Source organism: Dermacentor variabilis, chromosome 1, assembly GCF_050947875.1.
Source record: "Dermacentor variabilis isolate Ectoservices chromosome 1, ASM5094787v1, whole genome shotgun sequence".
Lineage (NCBI taxonomy): Eukaryota > Metazoa > Arthropoda > Arachnida > Ixodida > Ixodidae > Dermacentor > Dermacentor variabilis.
Window position 1 is genome coordinate 273,172,201 of NC_134568.1, and position 13,285 is coordinate 273,185,485.

The window sequence follows — 13,285 nt, forward strand, 5'->3', positions numbered from 1 at the left end:
GTTTTTTGTTCATTCTATGCGGGGCGGAATTCCTTTATAACATTCTCCAAAACAGATGATATACTATAGTTATAAATGCGGGATCCTAGCCATGTACATCGCGTTTGATAAAGTAAAAGACGAAGTGATCATTTGCATCTGCAGTGTTTGCTCTTCACGATGCATGGTTGTATGAATTCCATGAACAATGAGAATAGAGCAAGCTTTGCGATGCACAAAAGATGCTAACAAGAACACTCAAAGGCAAGGAAGCAAATGGTCATGCGTACGGAATGAGTTTATTATGATGTAAATATTACAAATATAATACATGACAACGTTCTAAACCTTCTGATCGAGAGCCGTGCATAATAGTATTATTCCAGTGCGGACCTTAATTCCGTCAGAGCAAATAAACTCCTAAGGGAGAATGCGTTTCAGGAAGCCTAGCTTATTCAACACAGTTATTAATATGTATACAAACGCTTTAAATATGACTATCAATTGCCAATTTTATGCTGTTCGTGAATTTCTGTGCAATATTGGAGTAATCATGCCGCCTGTTTTAGTAGCTCTGCCGTGTCTTAATACCTTAAGCGTTATCTCTGCTCTTAATATTTCATAAAGTACTGGGCATAAAGAAAAAGAAGGAAAATTCATTGTTTACTTGTTTGCCTGCGGGTTCTTCGCATTTCATATGGTTTCGTATGGTACAGCACGGCCTAGAAGAGGGCTTTAATGTACATAACAGGCTACATTCGCTTGCAGCGAATCTCTCAACAGTGCATTCTACAAGACTCGTTGGCTTCGTGATGCGGCTACTTGTACCCGCCTGCAAAACTGTCCGGTAGAGCGGCAGTCGTGGTGCACCCGGACGGGCAAAATAGTGCCAACAAGAAATGAGGCGACTGTCCCCACATCGCCGAAGCCATCCGGCGTACGCCTTGCTGCGCGGCTTGAAATCTTTAGACGCGGCTAAGCGTTCATCTCCCGAAGCCGGAGTCAATATGGTCTTCTCTTTAGGCAGCGGCGGCTGATAACAAAAACACGGCTTTTAGGGGCACGCACTCTAGAGTATATTGCCTTATGCTGCTTCGGCGTCATCTATGGCATTTCTTTGGCTCCAACGCGCACTGCAGCGGTTGCCTGTGGGGGCTGGCCGCCGATAAAAAAAAAAAAGTAATAATGATGACAGAACGGACCAGGCGCGTGAAAGAGAAGAAAAAAAAAAAAGCACGACAAGAAATGACAGGAAAGGGAGTCAGCCGGTGCTTGCTTTTTTCCTTAGGAGGGAAGAGCCACGAAGGTCACGTCCGCAGTCCACGAAAGGAAACCGAAAGCCACGCAGTTGTACAGGAACAATGATAATGCTGACAAAGAAACAAGAAAACGCTTTACACGTGTTGAGTGTGTGGCAACACGGTCGTCACCACCGGAGAGTCCCATGACGCGGAAGACACTGGTTTCATCTTGCAAGGGGTTCGCGACGTCGGATGCTGTATGATTTCGGGCCCGGAGAGTGTTCGTGGAGGACTAGTACACAGTTCTTGCACACCTCGCGTCGCTGTCATGGCACTTTCAATGAGTGTACAGCGCTGACGACGTCTTTCTATACACAGCTGCTGGCGACGGGTACGCAGGCCGAAGGGGAGGCCGCGCTATGCGTGCTTCACTCACGGTGGCTCTCCTGAAACAACAACTGCTCACGCCCCGTTTTACCGGCTTCACGCTGGTCGAGTTTATTTTTCTATTCTGCACTACTTCTCTCGCGCGTCATCCTGCTGGCTGCCTTTGCACTCTTTTGCGCGCCTATTGCATATGACAGTATTTATGTTCCTGGTCGCTTTCAGTTAAGGCGCAGTTAAACCCCTCATGTGACTTCGTCGGTTGACCGCGTCATGTTGGTGCTTCAATATAACTTCGATAGGCATGTTTTTAAGGTACAAGGTCTCTGAACGTTTAAGGACCGGGACCTTAAATTAGAGATGCCGCATTTAGTGGGTGCACGCTCATTAAGAAAGTAGTGATAGCTGTCAAGAATGATAAAGCTACCTGTCGTGCGTATTTAACTCGTCAGCATCGTTTGCCGTAAACATAACTTACGTTAAAACATCTAATCTAAATGCTTAATATTTACTAAGCAATGCTGGTGAGCTGTGGTTGCTTAATAAGTGCTCTTCATCATGAAACTCTAGCGGAAAGTCGCTAGCACAATGGTCAAAGGCGTGCTCAACCACGGAGTTACACGTGCCGAGAAAATAGGTGCTATAGTACAACGCTACGTTATCGTAAAGCTTTAACCTCCCTGTCTTTCCTTTGCCTTTCTCTCTATCTCTCTCGTATAGCTGGCTTCCTCGCCCATCGAAATCACCTTAACTGCCTTAACCGTGATAGTGGACATCACGCTCACAGCACTGAGTAAACTGAGGGTTACGCACTAATGTCACCCACACTGACATCAGTTTCTCCCACCGTAAAGACTATAGGTCTTGCTGGTAAGGCATGCTGAAGAACGTTCAAGCGCAATGAAGGACCCGGACAAACAAGTGGACGCAAGAAACAAGCGTGTGTCACTTCTCTTGTCTGTGTAATTTATTGCGCTGGAACACTGTTCAGCTTTTACGGTCTCGAATTCGTTGCACTTGTAGCATGAGGTCCGCCATCTTGGTTAAGTAAATGCCTGATGAAACTTACTTAAAGCATGTTGTGTCGATGAGGCGCGTCGGCACGTGGTTAAGGCGCCAGAATATGCATATTGTGCCGCTCACTGTGATCTGGCGCCAACATATCACGCGACACCCACCTCCGCGCCCTACACTACACAGCTTGCGTACGCCGAGTGCGCATCGGTCGGCTTGCGTGCACTGCAGGCCTTAACATGTGCACTGAACTAGCAGCCAATGGATGGGCCGCGAATGCGGAGAGCCGACGCGGCATGCAGTCCGTCAGTGTGGCCAGCATAGCGACGACCTCCCTGCCTACACAGTCACAGTCACATCGAAGCCTTGGGGCAGTCCACTCGAGAATCCATTGCAAATGCGTGCACCGAGCCACCATGCGGCGCTTTCCCGGCTCCGCGTGGTGCGCACACTTTTTGTCCCAGAGGCGCGTCGAGGTGGCTTAGCGCGTAATGCCCGTAGTCCGAGATCAGAGCCTGGCCGGCGGCCCATCAGCAGAGCTGCGAGGTGAGCGATGGCGACTGCGCTAGGTACGCGGCGGCCGCCGCACCTCGTTCCGCGGCGGCGCTCGCGTGAAGCGCGTTCGCTGCGGCTGCCTCCGAAGCCCAGGGCTGCAGTGACTGGAGGGCGTGGAGCGAGGCGTTGCTCATGCACAACGAGTCCCGGGCGCCCTCGTAGATGGACTTGCTGACCACCTCGGCCTGGAGCGACATCATGAGCCGGTTGGCCGCGTGCCGCTCCGCCTCACGCTCCTCCGCCGTCTGGCGCCTGCGCAGGGAAAAGCCAACATTGTTTCGGGCGTCCAGCAGGGCACCACGAGCACACAGCCCTGACTCCCGACGCCATTGCCAAAAAAGTACCCGCTGACACACGCTAACTAAGCACAGGAAGGGAAGCAGCAGAGGTAGTTATGTTAGAGAACAGCATACCTCATTTGTAGTATGCACATGACAGGGTGGCCATCGCACCTTTTGTGATATCTAACCTCATCAGTATACCTCCCTGCTTCTTTTCTTTTCATATTAATCTCTTCATACTCGTTCCCATCTGTAGCCTAACAAACCGAAACTATATCATTCCTGTAAGGAAGCCTGCAGTGGTCTTACCTATGTCTATGGCGATGAGCGAACCTCTGCTTAGTCTATATACTACATACTACTACCCCTTTGAGTCTTTCGCGCCAGATTATAATGACATGAACTATGATCAGAGACACTCTTGATACCGTTCTTCTTGAAATTGTTAGTTTATTCACGTGTACGCAATTCTTTTGGCTGAGCAAAAAAATAAAACGCACACTCAGAGAAATAAGACGGATGAATCATCAAATTTACATATTCATTCGCACCTCAGTCGAAGGCGAAGCTGCGAATATACGTGAAATAAGTATAAATATTGCGATTTCTCTCATATATTTTTTATTTAAATTACGTAAGAACATACGAGCTCCGTTATTGCTATCACTAGCGACGGTGCTGGCAGTGTCGCCATTAGAAATTTGTCAATCGTCAGTAGCGGCACTTCTCACGGTACTGCTGCCGCAATTTTTTTGCTTTATAGGCAATGCTGACGAGGCACCGAGGGACCTTCTAGAAAGCGGTAGATGAGGCCACGGCTGCGCGTCCCCTGGAGGTGATCGCCAGAGAGTATGAGCCTTCAATCTCTCTTAGCTGGCACTGCAGGTCATTATTCTGGGTACCACTGCTCGGGAGGGCGTCCGGTCACGTGCCGGTCGTCGCACTCGCTCTGCTGCTGGCCGGTCAGTTCGCGGGCCAGGCATTCCTCGTCGGCTATATTGTAAAGCCACTGTTTCGGCTGGCGCCTCGGTTGGGGCAGGGGCTGCCGTTCGTGCGGCACACCGACAGTCGCCGTCTAACGGCCGAAGGGACTGCAGGCGCACTATACTCGAGAAGTTCGAGCGCGCGCACGCGCAGCGCGGGTGCCCTGCGCAGGCGTCGGACCGGTTTTCATCTTTAGCGGCACTGGCTTTGCCCGCCGGAGTCCTCTCCTGTCAGGTAGGCTGCGGCAGTCTCGCCTGCCCCTCGCGCGCGGGCGCACCTCTACATGTGCATTAGCCCGTCGCGGGCGACGAAAATAAACAAAGAGGGGGCAAAACGCGCATCAGAGTGCTCATTACGAGGCCAGATGGAAGAGAGACCTTCTCGGGGCGTTCTCCGGGTCTTAGATATGTAACGTGTCTTTGTGAGTGCCACACCGGGGAAAAAGAAGAGAGAAGAAAAATGGCGAGAGAGAAGTGCCGAGAAACGCGAGCGCGGCGCGACCGACCGTCTTGGAGTTCGACAAGCGCAGCGAATAAAAAATGAATAAATGAACCAGTGGAGAGGGAAACGTAAAGACCGTGTGCGTTTGGGGCTCAAAAGCAAGCGTCGTTCGTGTCTCGTTATCGCTAAGTGCCGCCATCAGAGTAGAAGTTGGGCGCGCCGAGGAAGTGTGAAGGTCGAGCGAGTTTAGTAAACGCCCGTGGACGGCGGGCTGTCCGATTTTCTGCGGAGCGTGTGCGCATGCATGCCGAGAAGCACTCGTTTCGCTGACACACCTGTCTTCGAGTGTGAAACAATACTCTTTTAAATGGACCCACTATTTGTCTGTTTCTTCCACTTCTCGGAATTCTATGCGGAGATTCTCGCGACCTGAAACACTTCCGGAGACTCAACCATTATGCAATTCCCTCGCACAGCACTCCATGCGATCAACAAGATAGGAATCTCATTTGTGCTGTTAAGGACGCCACGGAGAGAGTGATATTTAGGCAGGAACCGTACATATTTTGATAAAGCACGGGTCTCCGGCTGCCCGAGATAGCTCGTTTAGGAACTTGAAATAAAGCATCGGAGAATCGGAGCCAAACCAAAAAAGACTAGGTTGCAGAGGGATCCTTTCAGTGGTGTAAATTGTACTACTCTTTATACATTATCTTTCAGAAGAAATAACAAAATCGTATTTATTCGCTCCTAGATATGAGGACGAGTACCGAAGTATATTATACACTTAAGGGCTCATAACTGTTGGAACGCGCTATTTAAACTTTGGTAAACTTGCAATGCATCAATTTCGAACGCTAACGTCGTGATGCAGAAAGCGTCGGTGAAGTACGAAGGCTACAGCTGAGCCTGCCCTTTCACATTTATTGCGGCGTTTTAAAGCGAAAGCTTTACTGGCCGCGAACTTGCGATTTCGCCGTGGCGGTGCTCCGAGGAGGTACATGACGTCACAACGCGCGCCTCGCCGCGGATATTTCTCTCTCACTCCCTAGTCACTACAGCGCATGCGCCACTAGTACCACTGAGGCACAGGTGTTCCGCCGCTGCGCAGCGCCGCGCCTTTTCGCCTCCGCCGTTTGGCATGACGTCACACCGCGTTGCTCGTCGTTGCGCTCTCCTCCGCTCTCTTCGCCAGCTGCGTCACATGCCTGATAACATGTCGGAGGATTGAAAAGGAGAGCTCGCGTGCGCCGCAACCACAGTTGAGGCGGCAGTATGGACGGCGACAATTCTGATAAGCAAACGGAGGCCTGGAATCTACATCGAAACGAGATGAAGAGGAAACGAATCGCCCAGGAAACAGACGAACAGCGCGCCCAACGACTGGCTAAACGCCGCAACATCGCTAGACAACCAGACTAACCTGGACTTGCAATCAAGATTAACCAAGGCTAACCATGCTATTTCTCTCTTGCTTTATCAGGTGGAAGAGAAGACAGTTCATAAAATGCTGTCCCTTGATGAAAGTTTAGATCTCAGCCGACCATCATCATCCGTACAACCGCTCCAACCAAGGCCTCCAACACCGCGAGGTTGAAGGTGGTTTTTGATTTGAGGCGGTGGTCATTTTTTGAACCAGCTCTTCAGAATTCCACAACGATCTTTCCTGTCGTGGGGAGAAAATAATCATCTGTCGACCTCATATTTGTTGCTCAGGCGTTCAACGCCGTATGCTTTCACGTGGAGGCAACAGCAAGATGTCGACGTGGTGGTGCTTGCGCCATTCTTTGACGGCATATGGCTAAACTTTTGACAGCCATCTTATTACCCAACGACAACGCATTCTTACAGCGTTTGGACGACGAGCCCGAAAATGCCCGCGCCCAGTGTTTCTCGACGCTTTGCGAGGCCCAGGCTACTTCTGCGTCATAAGAGCGAGCCTGGCCGAATACAACGTTTGTACAATTCCCCTGCTATACAGCGCACGCAAGAGGCTGCGTGCTGCCGTAGACTTTGGCAATGCAGAGCCTTGACAGACATACGGCGCTTTCAAAAGGCAACGGTGTATACTAAACAACGCCAAGAAGTAGAATGGGAGGAGGGGGGGGTGGTAAGTAAGACCATGGTGTCGCCCACATAAAGTACCCATTCCCCCGCGGGGAGCAGCTCGCGCGCCCGCGCGCGCAGCACACACACACTATACACCACGCGCACACACTCCCGTAGACAACGATAACGCCCACATAGAAGAAACGAGCGCGCAAATGCAGCGGAGAAGGCCCGATGAAAAGCAGCAAAGACGAAACGCGCAGGCTGCACAAAGGAAACCCTGGCGCGATGGTGGCGGCCGGAGAGCATTCGCATATAGAAATGAGCCGGCGGAGCGGCGTCGTCGAGTCAAGCGGTCGACTCTTAAATCGCGAGATTCCATCAACTCGGCCACTCGTTCCACATGCGGCATGCTCGAAGCGGCGGCGTGGGACCTATGGCGGAGTCCGAAATCCGGGTACTTTTTCCTCGGTTCTTTACGAGGGTGTCAGCGCAGCATCAGTGGCCGGGGAGTTGGCGCCGCGGTTTGCGGCCGCCGATAAGGCACCACCACGCGCTCCCGTTTTTATCGGCGGCCATCGCGGCGATTCGCTTTCAGCGCAGCATCCTTGTCTCTGGGCGCGTGGGGCGGCTCCTGGTGTGAGAGCGTTCCGAGAACGCCTCATTGAAGCGCCAGCGGAAGAGACGCTCATACGGCGCAGATCACGGCGCGCGATGTCGCGGACGGACGACGTCGTCCCACCGTTGTAGCATGCATCTGTCGGAAGTGGAGCCTCGGAAAACGCCGCCGCGTCAAGCCCTCGAAAATGGCATGGAATATCCCGGTGGCGCTCTCTGTCGATGTACACGCTGCGTTATTGCCGGCATCGTTCGGTTACTTTACTTATTGTTTATCTTTTTCTTTGGGAGTCGAAGCGATTTCGTAGGGAAGCTTCCAGAGAAGTGGAAATAAAAAAACAAACGCGCCATGTTGTTCCTAAGAGTCTGCACTATATAGATGCAGCCAGCACTGTACATTTTGCATTTTCTTCTACACCTGCCGTTATGGTGTCCTCATCAGCAAATACCTCAATTGTCCACAATATCATCCCAACTTATCCCACCCCTGAATGTGCAGTGCTGTTTTTTGGCAGTTGTCAGGACTCCACCGCAGTATCAACATTTGACTATGTTCAAGTCAATTGCCTGCGAAATTCGTTGACTGCACTTTAGGACTGAATAATTTCCTCCCAACGAGTACATCTTGATGAAAGTATTCCTGCTCTTCAACGCAATGACCAAGCTTTAAGAGCAGACAGCTCTGCTTTTTTTTTTTTTTTTTTTGCGGGAAGCTTCTGTTCGACCATGTCGATTAATCCCACTGCGCATTGCAAGCAAGCGCCAACATTATTGTTACAAACTTAGTATACGACTGTGGCTCTACTAGAGAGAGAGAGAGAGAGAGAGAGATTTTACTCAACAAAAGGCAGAAAGGTCAGCTCTAGCCTGCTACTCCGAACTGGGGAATGGAGAAAGGCGAAAAAAATAAGGTGACTATTGATGAGAACAGATTTGAGGCATTCTCGATGCACAATCGTGTATCATTTCCAATGGCAAGGGCACACTTCGATGTTGTAGATATGTTCCAGAACATCCCTCAGTGCAGATTGTTGCATATCATGGCAAGCGACAACTGATGCAAGGGAAGGTCTTTGAAGACCTGCCGGATATCGACACACCGAAAAAGAGTATACTGCTGATTGACATTCATTCACGGGCACTTATATTAGGAGGCATGCAAGACAATTGGGTAGTGTGAAATGGCACCGCTTGGTGTGGCCTAATGACTATGCATTAAGCTGCGGCATCTCTTGAGAATGACAGCAGCGTCAAACAAGTGGTGCCACCAAGAAAACTCGGGTCCCAAACGAAGAAATTAGGCGCTCCCCGAAAGAAGCCGAGCCGTATTCACGAAGCTTTTTGTTCGTAGGTGTGCGAACAAAAATTGTATTATATTATATTATATTATATTATATTATATTATATTATATTATATTATATTAGCCTTCGCTAATATAATGTCCAACATCAGGATTGGCTGGAATTTCGTCTTACGTAGAATGCCAGCGTGATCGCTTTTTGTGAATACGGGCTGCGGTTATGGCTAATTTTCTAAAATCATGTCTCTTGTAAAATTATTTCAATGTTGCTGTCAGCACTAAACAAAAGGTTATTAGCTACTCGACAAGTATAAACAAAATAACGTATAAGAGCGTGCAAGTAAAGCGGCACCGAATTAAGTAGAGAGAGGTTGGCAAAAACTGAAGCTGGTTTGAATGAAATCGTAAAATGCATAATGGTATAAGGGGGACTTGCTAGTGTTGAAAGCACAATAAAAAGCAACTCTAAATTAGTTGAACCTGGTGAAGAATTTTTCGAATCCTCAATTTCCATTTATTTGGCGGTTTGTTGGCGCCAAAGCCGAGTTGGCGCCAGAGTTGGCGCCAGAGCCGCAGCACAGGTACGTTAGTATGACGTCACGTTTTTCAAAGTATTTTTGCGCGTTCGAGACGTTCAGAAAACATTATCAAACTCAATAGGTTGAGTCGTACGTTGGTTCCTTCAGAATCAATGCAATCCTTTTTCATTAAACGTCATGAGGACAAGAGAGGCTAGCGTGGGAACTTGAGCCCGTCCTTCGGTTACCATGCCTTTCCAGTCGTACCAAGGCTCGGGTCGCGGTATAAGACCGACGAAGGAACAGTTATGGCAATACTCGAAAATATCCAATTTTTTTATAACGTATGTTGTACCTTCACACGTTATTTATAACCTATAAGAGATGGGCTATGCACTAACCTTGACACTGAATAAGGTAAAAGAGATCTTACATTGTACAGTATACAAGCAACACTACTTAACATTTTACAGATGCGCGATATATGAGTATTTTATGATCAGTCACCAAAAACATAAATGTCGAGGTGTTAACAGTGGATACGGATGTTATAGGGCTGCAAAGCACGGCAAACGGCCTGGAGTGTGCAGAATAATGAAACCATGAGGTGGACTCAGTTTATTGGGACTTCCACAGGGGACAAGCTCAACTTTCAACGGGCAATGTATGATCCGAGTACTGGTAAATACAAGAGAACTGTACAGCTTCGCAAACTCAATTGACATATGAATGGAAAATTTTACCAGAACCCACCTCACAGTAACTTTCGACGTTAATGCTACTAACATTCAAGCAAATTAAGCAGCTATTTCCAACCGTAACGCGTCATGTGTGAGCCATCTACTGCAGTCGGGCTGTAGAAATAAATAAAAACTATTCGCCAAAGCCGTAATAGTGTAAACTTGTGCCAAAGTGTAAAATGAACTTGATGCCTTTTTCACATCTATACAAAAGCACAAAGAAGACTTCGTTTGACTTTGGCAATAAGTGCCAAAGTCGATGTCGATCCCGTTTCGCTGAGTGTACTGAGACGAAAAGAAAGGCGACATGCCGGGTAGCACCCTTAATATCAATCAATCAATCAATCAATCAATCAATCAATCAATCAATCAATCAATCAATAGTTATGTGCCCAGGAACATAACTGAGGTCTGGGTGCTGGTGCACAGAAAAACGAAAATAAACAAGGTTAGATGTAAAACAACTACAACATGTAGATAAGGGATAAAACAAAGATTAATGAAAAAGAAAACTGGATAAACAGTTACCGAATGAGCAACAATACAGTAATAACACACAATTGAGAGACGGACAGTATGTGCGGAAGGAGAGAGAAACTATATGAGAAGTGAGGAGGGGCGCAGCTAGAAAGATTGCTCAAGAGAAAGTGTGAAGCCCGGGACAGAAATAAGACAACACGTTTTGAAATATATCAAGATGGAGAAAATGACACGGACGGTTCTGTAATCACAGAAAATGCGACTGCAACTTATGTTATATCATCCTTACAGGTAGAATACGCGTGTCGGCAAGGACGCACGTCGTCAGCAACAACAGTTGAATCAGTGGCAATCCTCCAAGCCACTTCTTTTATCAAAACACATGAGACAACGAAAAAGTGGGTAGTTCGTACTGACTACTTATCGGCTTTAGCATGTCTTGAAAATATTCATGACAACCGACTACACGCACGAATAACATATGCAGTACTGAAGAGTTTAATTTAAGCTACTGAAAGAAAACATGATGTGATATTACAGTGGGTCCCAGGACACGCTGGTATAGCAGGCAACGAATTAGCGGACTCGTAATTGGCAAAATCGGCCCATAAAGATGCGGAAATTCGACTCACCCCTTTAACACCAACGGACACGCAACGCATATTAAGAGAACTCAAGAAGGACTTGTGTATGTCAACCAGGTTCAATGAACATACTAAGGAATCGATTCATTACGAAGTGGGCCCTCAACTAAAACACCGGCTTGATGTGGAACTTTCAAAAAGTATCGAGACACTAATTTATTGACTGCGCCCGGGACAGCATACACAAAACATCTTCTATATCGAATAAAACCGGCTTCTTCCCCGGCTTGCTCCTGTGGCAATGACGATGATGATGTTTGCCATCTCCACCTGGAATGCCCCAAACACGCTACGCAAAGACGGCAGCTAGAACAAGCATTACACTTCGTTGATCCTCACCGACCTTTCTCACTCGCAAAATTGTTGGGCCCATGGCCATCGAAAATAATCCAGCCAAAAGCGTTGGATGCACTCGAACATATTTATGAAGATACAGGCATCCTTAACAAGTACTACATATCGTTGTAAGGTTCGTTACAGCTTAACACAAGCCGCGGACAAAAGGAAGGAATACAACGACGACACTGCGCTGGTCCGAGTTTTGTGTTGCGCTGTAACGAACCTTACAATGAATCCTAACCAACTGGCCCAACTTGCCGTCTTGATACTAGACATCGCACTGAATAGACACAAAATACAACTTGCTTTCATTATTTGTAATTATTAGCGCGTGCATATTACGTGTCATACTTTTTTTTTGTATTCTGTGTTGAAACTCGTTTTGGAATGTCATATCATGTGCATGTATTATTTTAACTCTCCAATTCCTCATCTATTCTCATGCATACTCATCGCAATCTACATCGCGGCCGCTTGTGTGACTTTCTTTGTGACTTTGTTTACAAATTCAATGCGGTGCAACTTGCCTTTGCCATTGATATTTATACGTTCGCGGATGTATAGGACTGTGCGCTGTAGATTTATGACCCTGTGACGTCGTTTGTTTTCATTTTCCTTCTACATGTCTTTATATATATATATATATATATATATATATATATATATAACGTTATTTATGCTTTGAGAAAAAGAATAGCCGTCACCATTATGGGATGACTGCATCTCTTTCTTTTATTTTCGCATTCTGTAGAGAGGCGAGTGTCTGCCGAAAGATGCAGGAACGCGGAAAGGCATATATGTTCCCTGGTAGTCTTCTGCGTGATATGCAGTGAAACATAAGCTGGTGGATCCGCGCAAGTAATAATTACATAAATTATTTTGTACAAGAACAGGAAGAGGAGCGAAGTCACGGAAGTGTAGGATAACTATTTAAATTTGAAAAGTTGTTGATGCACGAGATCAGAAAAGGATGTTTATATATACTCAAACTTTTTCTGCGCATGCTCGATTAATTAGCTATTTGAGTTGCTTGTGCCATTACACACCACTGAGACGCATTCAAGTCATCGAAGACGTATGGATGTGGACAATTTGAGCAGAGAGGCGGGGAGGGGGGGGATATGGAAGTCTCGTGTGAGCCTGCAGACGGTACCGAGCATGTGCAGACGTCGCGTTGCTACAGGCTTAGAGTGGGAGAAGAAGCTTAACGTACTATCAAAAAGCACACAGAGGTCTCTTATTTCATCAACCGTCGTCAGCAGTGAATGATCAACAAAATAAGGGAATATAATTACGCGAATATGACAACATTCTGGTTTTAGAGTAATTTAGAGTGAGCCCGTTTAATTGACACCATTCAGAGAATGAGGATAGGTCGGACTGAAAAGCGCGGCAATCCTCAATACTGCGTATCTCCTTAAATATTTTGATGTCATCAGCGTAAAGAAGAAATAAAGACTTCTGGATTGCTGAGGAAACGTCAGTGCCGAAGATTGGGAAGAGAAGCGGACCTAACACGGGAGCCTTGGCGCACACCACTAGATACCGTTTAGACAAAAGAAGATTGATCATTGACGCTCACGAAGCAGGACTTATCGAGGCGACAGCTGCGTAGTAGAGCTACAATAGCAGCTTCAACATCGTAGTACGGAAGCTTCTCGATCAATATATAGGGTACTGCGTCAAAAGCTTTGCTGGGGTTACGGTACACAACATC

General features: G+C 47.5%; 1 protein-coding gene across 2 annotated transcripts in view; it reads right to left on the reverse strand.

Annotated features, from left to right (window-relative positions):
• Positions 1 to 259: 259 nt before the first annotated feature.
• LOC142564782 (T-cell leukemia homeobox protein 3-like) overlaps positions 260 to 13,285 on the reverse strand; it is an 82,668-nt gene continuing 69,642 nt past the window's right edge. For both annotated transcript variants that reach the window (XM_075675947.1, XM_075675939.1), the window contains one exon: positions 260 to 3,425. In XM_075675947.1, the coding sequence (XP_075532062.1) occupies positions 3,149 to 3,425 (277 nt within the window). In that variant the 3' untranslated portion in view covers positions 260 to 3,148. The remainder of the gene's footprint in view (positions 3,426 to 13,285) is intronic.